General features: G+C 38.3%; 1 protein-coding gene across 1 annotated transcript; it reads left to right on the top strand.

Annotated features, from left to right (window-relative positions):
- Positions 1–117: 117 nt before the first annotated feature.
- On the top strand, positions 118–14,552 carry ARV1 (ARV1 homolog, fatty acid homeostasis modulator). Its single transcript, XM_027721396.2, has 5 exons — positions 118–253; positions 9,506–9,625; positions 11,266–11,419; positions 12,324–12,548; positions 13,004–14,552. Exons 1-5 carry the CDS (start codon positions 155–157, stop codon positions 13,108–13,110), a joined length of 705 nt encoding a protein of 234 aa, XP_027577197.1. The 5' UTR covers positions 118–154; the 3' UTR covers positions 13,111–14,552.
- Positions 14,553–15,991: the final 1,439 nt, after the last annotated feature.

The following is a 15,991-nucleotide window of genomic DNA, read 5'->3' as shown; positions in this document are numbered from 1 at the left end:
TCTCCGCTGAAGCGCCCCAGCCGGCGGCCATGGCGGGAGAACTACAACTCCCGAAATGCAGGGCGGCGCGGTCCGGCTCGGCTGCGCCCCCGAACGCGGAAGCGAGGCGGCGGTTTGGGAGCGCTGAGAGGGCTGGGAGGTGCTGTCGCGCGCCATGGCGGCGCTCGGTGCCTACCGCTGCATCGAGTGCAACGGGGAGGCGGCGGAGCTGTACCGGGACTACCGGCGCGGGGTGCTCCGCATCTCCATCTGCGTGAGTCAAGTCGCGCCCAGGGCGGCGGGGCGGGGCGGGAAGGATAGGGAAGGATGCGCGTGGGAGGCTCCGACGCCCGGAGGTGGTGGCACGTGGTGGAGGCCCCGCCTGCAAGCGCGCTGCGGTCCCTTGGGGCGCCTCCTGCTGGCGGCGTTGTGACCGTTTTCCCTGAATCCAGGTGTTATAAGGAAAGGCTGAGAAAGCTGGGCCTGTTCAGCCTTGAGGAGAGATGATTGAGAGGGGACCTCATCAATGTATGTACGTATCTAAAGGAAGGGTGCTCAGAGGATGGAGCCAGGTGGTCTTCTCAGTGGTCCCAACCAATAGGACAAGAGGCAATGGGCAGAAACTGATGCACAGGAAATTCCACCTGGATATGAGGAAGAACTTCTTTACTGTGCAGGCGACCAAGCACTGGAACAGATTGTTCAGAGAGGTTGTGGCATCTCCCTCATTGGAGATATTTAGGAACCATCTGGATGCAATCCTATGCCATGTGTTCTAGGATGACCCTGCTGGAGCAAGGAGGTTGAACCAGATGACACACAGTGGTCCCTTCCAACCCAACCCATTCTGTGATTCTGTAGGTCTTACATCTACCCTGCTTCCCAGTGTCATTTCCTCCAGTTCCTCAAGGGCACCTGCATGGTAGCACTGTCCCGACTGTCCTGTGCACTCCTGTACAGGGCGTGCAGTGGGTCTGCTGCTGTGTGTGCTTGGCTTGGCTCTCGCTGAAGGGTGAATCTGAGCATGGCTATGTGGTTGGACATAGCTCCCATACCATTGGACCTAAATGTCACGGTCTGACTGATGATTACTCAAAGGGACCTGGTCAGTGACAAGTTGAATATGAGTCAGCAGTGCCCTGGCAGCCAGGAGGGCCAACTGTGTCCTGAGGAGCATCAGGCAAAGCATCACCAGCCAGTCGAGGGGGAGGATTGTCCTGCTCTGCTCTGCACTGGTGCGGCCTCACCTTGAATATTGTGTGCAGTTTTGGGCACTGTAATGTAAGAAAGATATAAAGCTGTTAGAGAGCGTCCAAAGGAGGTCAACAAAGATAGTGAAGGATCTGGAGCAGAGACTTCATTGCAGTCCAAATCTTCCTCATGAGGGGAAGCAGAGGGGCAGGCACTGATCTCCTCTCTGTGGTGGCCAGTGACAGGACTCGAAGGAATGAAGTTGTGTCAGGGGAGGTTTAGGTTGGATATTAGAAGAAGGTTCTTCACCCTCGTGAAGAGGTTGGTTGCGCACCAGAAAGGCTCCCCAGGGAAGTGGTCACAGCACCAAGCCTGACAGAGTTCAAGAAGCATTTGGACAACACTCTAAGGCACATAGTGTGATTCTTGGGTATGGTCTTGTGCAGTGCCAGGAGATGGACTTTGATGATTCTTGTGGGTCCTATCCAATTCAGGATGTTCTATGATTCTGTGAATGTACAGACAAGGACTTCTGTATTACTTACCCAGCTTTCCGAAATGGCACCAGCATGTTCTAGGCTATTTACTGCTCTCCCTTCCCACTCTGTCTCTCACAGTTCTGTTATTTTTTTTCACAGTGTTTTCAAAATATTAAAATAGCTATTTTCTCTTTTAGCGTCTCCTATTTTTTTGGAGATTTTGCAGTGGCAGCAAAAAAACATTTACCTTTTTCAGCAGTGTTTTCAAGTATTTCCAAGTTACTGTTTTCAACTTTTGATAGGGTTTGTGTAGATGTGTCTCGGGTGTCAGTTTTTACTTTTTTTTCTACTTTTTTTGGTAGCATGTAAAAAATTGGATCACTTAGGAAGCTAAGTATGGGGAAAAAATGGAATGGAGAGATCTGCAAATACAACTTGACTAAGCCTTTGATTTTATCTGTGACTTTTTTTCATAACATCCTGTCTGGTCTCTCTAAAATAGAGGAAACCCGGTGCTTGAACCAGTTGTTGAATATTTTCTAAGGAATTAGGTGTGTATCATTCAAATTTCCTTTGTGGTTGTTCCCTCTGGTTTTGAAGCCCTTGGCATTTTGCGAATGCTGATAGAAGATGCATTAATTTACAAACCATGAAGCTATGAACATAACACATGACCAAAACGCTTTGTATGAAATCTGTGATGAATTCCTTTACAGCTTTTTAACTTTGAGTCATTCAGACACTTCCTAGATCAAAAGCAGAGATTGTAGGTTGACTTCTGTGGGCAGTTTACATTTGGGGAAATATAAACTGGCCTACCTCAGGTTGAAAGAGATACATATTAGATCTCAGCTTTTGTTACCAAGAAGCAGCTGTGGAAATAAGGTATGTACAAATCACTGATTATAGTAGAAAGAGCTGATTCATGTCTTTCTCTTTTCCCAACCCAGCAGTCACTTTATATGGCTCGTTGCTGTAGAGCGTAAAGCAACTGAAAACATAGACAAAAAATCTCTGACTTTTCAAAAACTGATGAGATCAGTAGTTTTCTTAGGTAAAAGGCAAACAAAGTGATAGAAATGGATTTCTGCTGGCTTTAGACATGCACACTACAAGGAAAAATTGATTTTTAATTGCTTTTCTTGTGTTAGGATAATGTATCATGCTTAGTAGTGGATATGATCTGCATCAGATTGTTCGTGGTCAAATCATGGTGAAATTCATCATTGGTACATGATAAAAATGTAAATTGTTTTCTTTGGAGCTCTTTCATCTGGAATCTCACACTAGTATTTGAAATCAAGGACAAATTGGATACAAAAGAGCAAGTATAAACCTTGTGCCTGCAGCCGTATAATAGGATCATAGAATGTTTTGGGTTGGAAGGGAGCTTAAAGATCATCTAGTTCCAAAGCCCCTGCCAAGGGCAGGGACACTTTCCACTAGACCAGGTTGCTCAGAGCCCCATCCAACCTGGCCTTGAACACTTCCAGGTATGGGGCATCTACAGTTTCTCTGGGAAACCTGTGCCGGTACCTTACCACCCTCACAGGAAGGAATTTCTAACTCTACCCTCTTTCAGTTTAAAGCCATTCTCACTTGTCATATCATTACATGTCGTTGTGAAAAGTCCCTCTCCACATTTCTTGTGGGCTCTCTTTAGCTACTGGAAAGCTGCTTATAGGGTCTTCCTGGAGCCTTCTCTTCTCCAACTGAACAACCCCAACCTCACAAGTGTTACTATCCACTCTGGGAATAAATTTGCAATGGATACTGAAGAAACTAAAGGAACCTTCTTCTGTAAAACATAGAACTCCGCACAGTACCATGAAGCTTGAGTTGGAAAGGCCATATATTTTGTTAAGAGCTCTGCAAGATCGCTAACTGCTACAAATTCCTCGAGTTCCATAACTTCTTTTTATATCTGTTTTGTTTAATCAAAACCAGTTTCAGCAGATGCCTAGCCCAGACTTCTGGCATTGCACATTCATTCTTGCTCAAGATTCACATTTAGTGGATGAACCTTTTTCTCATCCTACGTATCCTTGGCTGTGGAAGTGCCATTACAAGAGTCAGGTGGACTGTTGCTCCTTAAAAAGAACTCAAAGGCACCTAAAAAGAGATAATAAAATTCTGAGCAAACTCACCTCCTCAGGAAGACCTGTTTAATATACTTTGTTCTCAGCATGAAAACTGGGGAGTGGCAGGAGAGGGTGTAGGGATGTGCAGACATGTTAGGATTGCCTCCAATGAAGGTGACATTTGGCTGTCACTTTTCAGCTCATGGGTCTGGTTTTAGTCCTAATCTGTGAACGTACTGATGCTTACCCTATTCTAAATGAGAAGTGATGGTGAAAGTGAGCCTATATGGTTCTTTCTAGGTAAGGTTTTTGTTAATTATTTTGAAATCCTTAAAACTTAATTCATCTGTAAATAATACAGCAAATCTTCACTGAATATATTACAAACCAAGCACTAAGAAGAGTTAGAAAAAAATACTGCTCAGATAACATTGCTACTATAATATTAATGCTGGGGCAGGGGGTGGGAACACATTTGGATAACCTAGAATAAGTTCCGCAAAGTGCAATGAATATAGAAGGAAATTAGCAAACTTCACTTTCTCAGAAATAGAAGGAAAAACATGCAAACTTTTTAAAAATTTGGTTTTCAATTTTATATATGTTGTTGTATTTAAAAATTAATTGTTAAAATCATTCCAGACCCTAACAAAGGGAAAAAAATTATTCATTGCAGTATGTAGAGCTCAGTCAGGATCCCCCTTGTGTTTTGTAATAAGAAAGCCAAATTGCCTGAGTAGTGCACACTTCATTTAGCTTTTCTGCAATTAAAAAATAATTGAAAAGCTCTTTTATTGCAGCAAGGTGGAGAGACTGTAAATGCTTTGAATGCAAAGCATTTATATGGTAAGGTAACAAATCTGTCAAGACTACAAAGATCATCCTGGAAAATAAAGTATGCGAATTTTACATAACTATTTACAGACCAGCTCTACTGGAAAATGTGTCATGTAGGAAAAAATTATAAAAGAATATTTTTAATTTGTTTTCTGAAATGGAATGCATCTGAAACCAGGCTGTTTCATTTTTCAGCCTATTATGACGCTTAATTGCATCCTTAATAAAGAACTCTCTCCTGAAAGCAGCACAGCTAATTACATTTTACTGTTTAAGGGGGCAATTGGGATTCAGGGCACTCTCACAAGAGGATGGCTCTGTGCTAATTTGCCCTGTGAACCTATGTAAATAGACCTATGTTCATGTCAAAGTTATGTAAATGTTATTAAAATTTGCTGTATGTATAGTCCAGCAAAAAATTGTAGCATATTTTTGTCAAACTAAAATGAAACTGTTTCACTGATGTTTCTAATGTCCAGAGATTTGCAAACCTATTCCTGGTGTGGTTTTCCTGGTATTTTTTTATCAGGATGGAGCTTGGACTCCAAAAAAGTAATGTTTAGGAACTTTATCCTTCAGAGACAGTAGGTATTTTCTCAAATATTTGTACACTTTATTGTATTGGGCATACATTTGTGAACGCTGTTTGCAAGTTTTCATCTTTGATGAACAAAGAAGAGTTATGTCTTTTGAGCAGTGTTTTATAAAAGGTCATAAACATTAGAATTACATATCAGTAATTTTACTTATGAGTACTTTTTTTGGTTATATGTAATACAACTCAGATGTTAAAATATATATTACTTTCCCTAAATGTTTTGGATTGCTTTGATCAAAAAGAATATGATCTACTATGCTATGAAGAACATGGTTGTACTAGCTTATTTCTTGAAAAGAAACTAAGTAAATTTCTAAACTGTGAAAATGGAAGCTTTTTTTTTTTATTTTGAAACAATGGACAAGCACAGTCAAATATTCCTAAATATTTGGTTAGTCAAACAGTTCCTAAACTAATACCCGTTTAAATTTATTAGAATATTGAAATACTTTCAACACTCTTTTTTAGGGGACCACGGTATCTGTTGGACTTTCGTGTGTCAGTATCAAACTCTTGTAATTTTCCTTAAATTTACGAATTCAGAAGATGTATAAATAGAATTTATGGTGTCAGCTTTAACCTTTCCTCTTCTGCAACATAATCTGAAAATACCTTTTAGTCAAAGTAATGTCTATTTTTTCAAGAAAAAATACCGGTTACTTCCTTTTTCTGATGTCAGTTACATATTTAAGGAAGAAATTGAAAAATGGCTAAAAGCATAGAGAAATCCAGTCATTTCTATCGCTTTAGAACTGGTTACGATAACTGAGGCATTTCTTCAAGAAAGCCCAGAGAAGACTGAAAAAGCTCAGGTTTGTTAAAGAATGGCCTTTTTCACTCATGCTGCCAAGGCCATTGACTACAGCTGTGCAGAACTGCAGCTGGGAATGAGACGTGAGCACCAGCGTTCCAGTTCACTCTAAATTGCCTGTCTGAATTCTTAAAAGTAAGTGTGCAAGCAGTTCTCCAGAGCTGAGTTGCTCATACCAGTATTCTCTGACAGTATTAGTGATTATCAGTGTCAATAAAGTTACATTACTTTAACTAGATAAAACTATCTGGTTAAACCTATGTGTACTTAAACTGCATCAGCCCTTGCTTGCACTGATTTCTGAAGTCAGGCTCTAGTCACAGGTTTCCTTCCTAGGCATTTAAGGTTAGCGTCAGATGTTTTAGTAGTATAGCCAGAAAAATAATCAAAAAGGCCAGGTCTGGAGAAAAATTCATCCTAGAGGACATGTTAATTCTGTGATATTCTATCGGTATAGCAAACATCATCTTGTCCAATTGGTCTCTGGCAGTGCGTACGCAAGTCTTTTGCAGCAGAGGTGGTTTGTAGGGCTCACAAATCCCTGGATGAGCTCATGCTGGCTAGATGGCTGGATATGCACAAAGGACTTTTCCATCTTACAACAGAGATTCAGATAGAAATAAAGTAAACTGGAAATATAAAATATATTAAGAATAGGGTTCTCATCTAGCTCTAGAAGACAGAAATACTAAATTAAACATGATTTTTATAGCTGCAGACAATTTCGTATTTGGCTGCCAGAAACTGTGGGGCAGAAGACACCATTATTTGTGTATTCATTTGTAGCAATCTCCTTACGTATCTGCAGTAGAATTTCTGTATCGTTGGTTTTGCCCAGAGGGTTGGTTCGATATGTTTTAATGGTCTAAAATTCATGTCAGCTGTCAGTGAAAATTTTGCAGTACCTCTTAACTGCACATTTTTTGATCAGTGTTCAGTTGGGATCCTCTGATTGAAAATACCATTCTTTACTCAGAAAGATTTTTGATCCTGGTCAAAAAATGTTCTGTTGTAGGAGAACTTGAGAGCATAATAAATCCAAGAGTATGTCAGATATCCTTCATCTAACCTTTATGACAATCGTTGTGTTGAAGAATAATCTTATTTTGTATGGACTTGTCCAGTGCTTGTGTGAATAAACCTATTAGAAAAATTGGACTTTTCCCATGCTACATCAACCCAGAGATTTGACATATGTAAATTACCACATATAAAAATATCTGTTCATGATTTCCCAGTAGAAAGAAATGAAGCAGGACACTGCCTTTAATTAAAGGGGCAATTTCTTTTTCACTCTGTTAAATCCTGTAGCTGTGGTCTTCTGTTAATTATGTCCTTTCTTCCATCTCACTCACTTTAATTTTAGACCTATCAAACTCTTCGTTAATTGAGTCAGTTTTTGAATTCATTATATCTAACTTGTGTACTATCATACACAGTATTTTCTTTTTTAATCCAAATGAATTGAATTTTTCCTTGAAGTGGACCAAGAAACACTGATTAGTAGTTGTAATATTCCCTAGACATTCTATTCAATTTATGCATTTGTTTGGATGTTTTTCTTGATATAGATGTTGGACTTTTGAGTCAATTTGCTGATGAAATTTTGCATTCTCGGATTTTACAATAATAATTCTGTTAAATAGCAAGGCAAAATTAACTTTGGACACTTTTTGGTTTTGGCTGATTTAATTTTATTCCTAGTAGCTGGTACAGTGCTGTGGTTTAGATTCAGTATGAGAATAATGCTGATAACACTCTGCTGTGTTAGTTGTTGCTCAGTAGTTACCCCACATCAAGAACTTTTCAGTTTCCTATGCTCTGCCAGCCAGCAGGTGCACAAGAAGCTGGGAGAGAGCACGGCCAGGACAGCTGATCCAAACTGACCAAAGGGATACTCCATACTGTAGAATGTCATGCCCAGTATATAAACTGAGGGGAGCTGGCTGGGAGGGACCAATCACTGCTCAGGGACAGGCTGGGCTTCGATCAGTGGGTGGTAAGAAATTGTATTGTGCAGCACTTTTTTCTCTTGGGTCTTATATCTCTCTCTATTCTTATCTTCCATTTCATTACTATTATTACTATATTTTACTTTATTTCATTTATTAAACTGTTCCTATTGCAACCCATGCATTTTACCTTTTTCTGATTCTCATCCTCATCCTATTGGGGGAAAAGTGAGCTAGCAGCTGCGTGATATTTAGTTGCTGTTTGTACCATAGACATAAGGAATCTATAAAACTGAAAAAACTTTTTTTTCCTTTCCTGGGAGTTTGTCTGTTGGTGTGTGCTGTTTGATGCTGCATTTTCGACCGTTCAGCATTTCAGAAAGTGGTGTGCATACATGTCTCTTCTGGTAGTGCACAGCCATACCGTCATTAAAATGGAAATAGAGATCATTTCTAGGACTGTTGTACTCTGAGCATGGCAACTAATGCCAAGGCCCAGGGGAGCAGGATTAGCTGAGGACAGGTTGGAGGAGACAAGAAGCCAAACTGGAGGATCGGGAGCAGGAGAAAGCTGACCTGCAGGCAAGCACCCTTCTGCAAGTGCACTTGTTTGAGGTGAAGTGGTTGCTGCTGCTCCTCAGCTCTCTGCTAAAAGTTATTTCTCCCCTCAGGTCTGCTAGGTGAGCCTTTTGTAAGACTGTTATTTAACCTTCCTGCTCACAGTGTATCAGCCTTTTGTTATCCCTTCTCATTTAACTCAAGGAGTGATCAGCCGTGCAGGTAGTTCAGTAAAGCAGGAGGAGGTTGATGACAAGCAGTTCCCAGTGGTCTGGGTGAAATAACCTCTCCAGCAGGAACAGGAGCAACCAGCACATGTATTGAAGAAGTAATGGTCTAATGTCCTACCACTGTTTAGTGGCACCTTCTGACTCTTTGGCTATAGCTGTGTATGAAAACTACATTATCAGTATTCTGAATATATTGATATTTGTTCAATAATGGGAAATCAGTTGAAACATCCAGACAACAGTATGGAATAACAATGCAACAACAAAAAACATTTACTGTCTTCTTGAAAGGAAGAAGAAGGTAGGATAGGAGGATAAAGCATCTCTGAAAAGAAGGAAGTGATAGAAGAAATTAGTTTTCTTTCCAAAAAATTACCAAAAATAACCCAAACGAAATACCCAGTAGATGAGGCATGATAAGTTAACCTTTAACGAGATACTGGTGCATTTCTTGAGTCTTGGGAAAGTAGTTTTATTTTTTGCATCTGCGGAGCACAAAATGATAACTAAGTCCATGCTTATATAGTTTATTAGCAGTGTTAATCTGAAGCCTGTAAAAATCGATAGTGTACCTTTATGTTTTATATGGGAAGCCTGTGTGTCAACTGCAGTATCAAGAGAGGGGAAGCAATTTTTCTTCATGGATTCAAAAGGTATTGAAAATTAAGGAAAGACTAAAAAGAATTAAATAGCTAGTTTGGATTTATGCAGTTGTGCTAAGATTATAGGAACATTTCATAAACTCTTGCTTTCTATTTTTTTCCCTAATTCTTGATTTTTAACTTTCAGAAATCCTGCCAGAAACCTGTGGACAAATATATTGAGTATGATCCTGTTATCATCTTGATTAATGCTGTCTTATGTAAAGCACAAGCATACAGGCACATTCTTTTCAATACAAAGATAAATGTAAGTTGCTCTGCCCCTACTTTGTGACTTTTTTGGTTAAAAATATATTTAGATTTGGTAAGTTGATTGTAATAGTTATAAAATTTTAGAGATTGTTCTTCTCCTGCCCTTCCACAGATTTCAGCAAGCTGAACCAGTTATATCATAAATAGAACACATGAAATCTCAAGTTCCAGCTGTTACTAAGACAGTTTCTGTCTTCACAGTAGTGATGTCACATTACCAGCAAATACAGCAGTCAGTTTACCCACTGAAGAGAAGGAACTGTATAGAACTGTTCATACGGTTCTCTAAACCCCCCAATTTGCCTATCACATTAATTGATGTTAAAAGGATGATGTGCTAAATTACATTGTAAGAGAAAGATCTAATTTCAAATTAATTTCCAAATTAAATTTCTGTTGGAAACAATTCTCTCTGAAGTGAGCTATAGGAGTAGAACATACCATATTAACAATACTGTGGCAATTAAACCTACTGTACTAATTTCTCATGAGTTTCTTCCTGATTAATTAACCATGCTCTCAAAGCTACAGCAAAAGATTCAAATGTTGTTGATGCAGAGTTACATAATCAACTTAGTTGGGCTGGCCAGGCTGTAGTGTACAGGTGTATACTTTCTGACAGAATTGTGTAGTTTTACTGTAAGGATTGATTTCCCAGGAGAGGGCAGCTAATCTAGAGCAAACTATCCAAGCATAAGTGTGTGCTGGGTTCATGTTGATGCCTCTTAGCCAGTCCAGTTTAAGCAATGTTGATATATATACTCGCCTCATCTCTCAAGCATAAATCTCACTAAATATTTTTTATTAATTTGGTGCTTCTGGAGACTGGTAATGATGTTTACTGTGAGGGTTCTGGAAGAACTATTCTATCTGTGGAAATGTTATCTATTCAAATAAATCGAGTTGAATTTTAAACTAGCTAAGCCTGGGCATGTACGTGCAATTCGCATAACTCGCCTCTAATGGAAAAAATAGAATCCATGCACAGAAATTGCATTTATGTCTTTAAATCTCTATGAAATCAGAAATCACCTCACATACACACAGTTTATAAGCTGTTTAATGTGGAAACATGCTAACTTTGGGCCCTCACAACATCATTTTTGCAGTCATTTCAGAGGATATTTTTGTTTGGTTGTATTGCTCCATTTATTTTTGGCGCCTCACCCTTTACTAACTAAGAAATATTTGGTATAACTACACTACTAGTTTCTTCTAATGGAGATTGTCCCAGTGAAAAACAAGGCTATATAAACCAGTTTGCCAAATGGGAGAGTTGCCCTTAAACTGGAATTTTGGATAGTATAATTCTCCTAGCTGGCACAGTTTTGGTTTTGCATTCGTAGATGAAACAGCCTTCCCAATTTTAGAAAAGTATGGATCAGGCTTTAGAAACCACAGTTGTATACATTCTTCTATATTGAACTATTCATGCAGTTTTCTACATGTTGTAATTTGTCTGTCGACGTAACTGATATTAAAAGGATGATGTGCTAAACTAGTGATTCAACAGAATCACCTATGGAGCTTGTTTGTGTAAAGATGTTGAAATATATTTTAAATACCGATTTCATACTAATGCTTAAATTTATGCTGCTTCAATACTAATGCTTTTATTATTTGTTCATTTACTAGATTCATGGAAAGCTCTGCATATTTTGTTTGCTCTGTGAAGCTTATATCAGGTGGTTGCAGCTACAGGATTCAAGCCAAAATACAGATCCTGATGACTTAATCAGATATGCCAAAGAATGGGATTTTTATAGAATGTTTGGCATAGCTTCTTTAGGTAAGATTGATGATATGTCACTGTCTACTTTTTAAGCATCGCAAATCTTCATCAGTCTTTCAAGCCCATATTGCAAAAATACATACAGAATCAATGTTATGTCGAACCCTGTATGCTTACACTATTACACACATGCTCTCTAATTTGCCTTCATTTAATTAAATGCCTGTTTTGATCCTGATTACAGTTCAGACTGGTATGATTAGCATTAGATATGAAAACACTGAAAAGTGACAATATTCAGAAATCTTTGCCTGAATCTATTGACATAGTTTGAAGACTAATGTAGGTGTCAGCCTTATTCCATATTTGATGTAGACTTCAAGGTATATTATTCATTAAGGTGATACAACATTAAGGAGCCTTACAAAAGTAAACAATTGGAAAAAGCCGTATCTGTTGGTTTGGGGTTTTTTTAAATAAATGTGCAAAAATACAGACCAGTAAAGAGTAAACACATCTGTGCTCTAAGACTACATTTGAGGGCAGGAGAGGGTTTTTGTTTTATGTTGATTAATGCATTTATTCTCATACTTTTCAGGTGATAGTGTTTACATCAAACTTGCAGATTAAAACTAGTATTTCTCTTAGACATTCAGAGTTTAATTTAAATCATATATTGTCTAATGTTGCTTATAACATGTCAGTAAAAATGTTGAATTCATTTTTCAGTAGTAACTCATCTATTACAGTTGTTATGAGAGGGTCTTTGACATCTGCATTAATTCCACCATAACACAGGAATATGGTGTCAAAAAAAGTCTAGTAGCTCAATGGTGTTTTCACCTTAGTATTTTTTCTTATGCTGGATGAAAAGGGTTCATTGCTGGTGACCTTTTCAAAGAAGACAAGTATTGATTTTGTTTTTCATTCTCTCTTTCCAACTCCTCTTATTCCCTTTTAGAACAAACTTCATTTTTCATTGGCATTTTTATTACCTTATGGTGGATGACACCTGAAATGCTGAAAAGAAAGTCTGACTTCATTTTACTTCTCAAAGCACTGCTGTTGTCCACCTATGGAAAGCTTTTGCTAATCCCAGCTGTTATTTGGGAACATGACTACACACCTTTGTGCCTTGCGTTTATAAAAGTGTTTGTCTTGATATCAAACTCTCAGGCAATTAGAGGTACATTTTTGCTTTTTTTTATTTTTATGTGTATAGAATGTGTGTGAGAGACTGCAGGTGTTACATTATTCTTTCTATATTTTTAATCAATATCAGATATGTGACTGATAGATCTAGCTTAAAACTTTAGACTTTAATAGAAAGTGATTGAAACAAAAAACTTTATTATTAAGAAAAGAAAAAGCACCTCATCTCACTATCATCCCTTTGTATATGCTGTATTATATCCAATAGATCCATAATTAGAATTTGAAACAATTCATCATGGATCATTAAAACATAAAATAGAATTCTTGGAGTTTCTGGAAAATCAAAATTTCATGTTAATTTTATGCATGGCTTTGGAATGCAGATCTGTGTGATTTCTTATACATGCAAATGAATATAAATTCTCACATGGTTTCTATGATCTTCTTAAATGGTACGTGATAAATTTGTTCTGTTTTCTTTTGCAGTTACATTGAACTTGAATCGAATACTCCCTTGGTTTGCCATCTTCTTTGGATTAATTTTGGAAAATGGTGTGGTCTGCTTGTTCCAGAAGATGGGATGGGATGTTTGAAATGGTCAGCCCAGATATGAAGAAATACCAACACTATGATTATCATTTTCTAAGAATGATCTCTGCCAGCAGGCTCTAAAGACACTATTTTCATAATGATAAAAAAGATGATAGATAACAAAAACTTGGGTGGGTTTAGACAGTTTCAGAATGAGTTAAAATGAGAAACTTCAGAAGTTTAGCTCTTTACTGTGATGAGCCATAAAACTTCAGCCTTAGCTTGTTTATTTTCTCATTAAAAATAGGAACGTGTCACCATCCTAATAATTTTATAAATCTGCCTGCATAGCTATGGCTGCTAGAAAACAGGTACACTTAAAAAACCCAGCACTTCTACCAATCACTGCATTTTGGCATTAAGAGGAGGATGAATTGTTCCCTTAAGAGGAAGGGAAGCAGCGGAAAAATGTAAAAGCTAAAATTTATATTTCCACAACACCAGATTTTCAGAGAAACAAGTGAACATGTGCAAACAGTTTATTAGAGAAAAGGCAAGTATTGCACAATAAAACTTCAGTGGGAAAACCAAGAGCATTCTCCGGAATGTTTATGTAACACTCCAAAATAATAAAATATCTAGTTCTAGAGTAATCTCTAGGAACGATAGTTGTAACTGGCTTGAAATTTTCTGTGATCTCATAAATGCTGCTGCTTTGTTTTGAAAGCTGAAAAGAGAGTAAAAGAACTCTGATCCCCAACATACATGGTTGTTCAGGATACCGCTACTTCTGCATTTAATATTAAGTCACATCCCCCACACCCAGCCCTCATCTGGCAGCAGGTTTAGCAGAAGCAAAAAGTGAAATATTAGGCTGTTCAGCAACAGAGTAGTACTTTAAAAAAACAAACAAATGAACAAAAATGTTTAGGCCTAAATTAGTGAAGAAACAAAGTTTTGCACCCTTTTCATCAGCAAGCAGAGAGAGGGGAAGATGGCCGACAAAGGAGCTGGCAGAATGAGTTTCCACCGGACAATAATTAGGACACAAACTCACTTCTTTTGTGCAAACCAGTTTCCATTACATTCCATCCAATGTTTCATTCTCCTGCTTCAGTTCTGGAAGGCTGCACTATCCATAGATATTACTTCCATTCTTTGTTTTCCTCAGATACTGTCTCCGGTCTCTGTTTTGCAAAATGAATCAAAAACGTTTTGCAACAAGCTAATTGCCGACAGGTTTAGAGTAAGTCTAGATTATGACCATAGAAGACATCAAACATGTTTGTCTGATGCAACTGCCCTTGCTATATAAGTTATTTGGTCAGAAAAGCAAATGGTTGCTGATTCTGTTTTGTTAGGTTGGAGGCTGACAGCACTTGTGTTATTTGTGTTACACTTTACAGCTTCCTGGGCATGTAAGAGAAGGCAAAAAACCCCAAATTGCAACCTTTTAAAGTATGTGAGACTCTTGATTGGTAATAAATTAAACTAATTTCCCAAAGTTGAGTCTGTTTTGTCCATGAAGTAACTGGTGAGTGATCTCTCCCTGTCCTTATCTCGACTCATGAGCCTTTCTGTACATTTTCTCTTCCTGCGCAGCTGAGGAGGGGAGTGATAGAGCGGCTTTAGTGGTATCCAGACAGGGTCAACCCACCACAACTCTGTATGTCTCTTCAGAAAATGTACATAGTTTCTACTGCCAATCCTGTTTTTCTAATGATGTAACAACGGTGCTTTGGTTTGTTCTCATTAGGATAGATACTTATATTTTTTTGTTTTCATCATATGTGTCATGGTTATACACAAAAGGGTTTTTTTTTCAGACATTTGCTCTGGCACTGGTTTCAGTCTAACACTGAGTGGATCCTATTTAAGTGTGAGTAATGCAAGTTACTACATGTAAATGTTACCTTGTCAGCAGCAAAATTATAAATACAATGTATATAAATTTTACTTGGAGACAGTGTTCTTAAATTAAAGTTTATTTTGAATTTAAAAGAATTGATTTCAGGACATTTTCTGAGTTTTATTCAGAAGACCTAGAAAGGACATGAACACGCTCTGAAAGAAGAAATGTTTATCTGTTGTGTCACACAGGCTGATAACATATCAACTATGCTGTCAGGAGCCACCACTGTCCTTACGCAACTTTGAGGGGGAGAAGACAATTAAGAGCTACAGAGCTATGGAACAAAAGCAGGTGTGGTACAGGTTCTCAGTCTTCAGAGGCATTGTTAGTAATGTAGGACATTCAGGATTGTTTGGTGTTAGAGCTACTCATTTACCAGAACTAACATGGCAAATACACTAATATTTCATAACTCTAGGGGGAGCTTAAGAACACCCTCTGTGTGTGGGGGCAGGTATGTGTGCACTTCTTATGCTTTTGGAAAAGTGTTCCATATGGTCCTTCAGAGAGAACCAAGACTATTTTAAGGTCCTGCCTGTTTAAAACAGTCATATCTCTCTCGCTTTTATTCTTTTTTGTCTTACGAGCTCACCTCTTTCCCATAAACTTTTTGTAACGAAACAGTCATCTGTGCTGGAAGATGTATGACAAATTTCCTGCCTTTTCTATATGTCTTCAGTTGCTTCATTAACTAATGGGAAAGGATTTACTTCAGTTAAAAATACAATATACTGCAAATGAACCCATGTAAATTCTTTGAGTTTTGCTTGGAACCGAACAGGATATCATGGCCTATGGAGCAAATTCCAGAACTCTGTTATATGAAATGCACAGAAGAACCAGTGATGTTACTGAGCCTTGGGTTGAGCAATGGTGTAGTGATTGCGCAGTGGGAGCTGGGAACTTCATCTGGGTCCATAGGTCATGTAACAAGCATTTAGAAATTTTTCTTTGCAAAACTGAGAATTACAGTGGAAGCTGGGAAGCATTAAAAGAGAAGACAGGAGTCTGGTAGACTTCTACAAAATTAA

Source organism: Pipra filicauda, unplaced genomic scaffold, assembly GCF_003945595.2.
Source record: "Pipra filicauda isolate LSUMZ 115617 unplaced genomic scaffold, ASM394559v2 scaffold16_size7369187_pilon, whole genome shotgun sequence".
Lineage (NCBI taxonomy): Eukaryota > Metazoa > Chordata > Aves > Passeriformes > Pipridae > Pipra > Pipra filicauda.
Note: the sequence above shows the minus strand (reverse complement) of the source record. Positions and strands in the feature narration are given on the sequence as shown.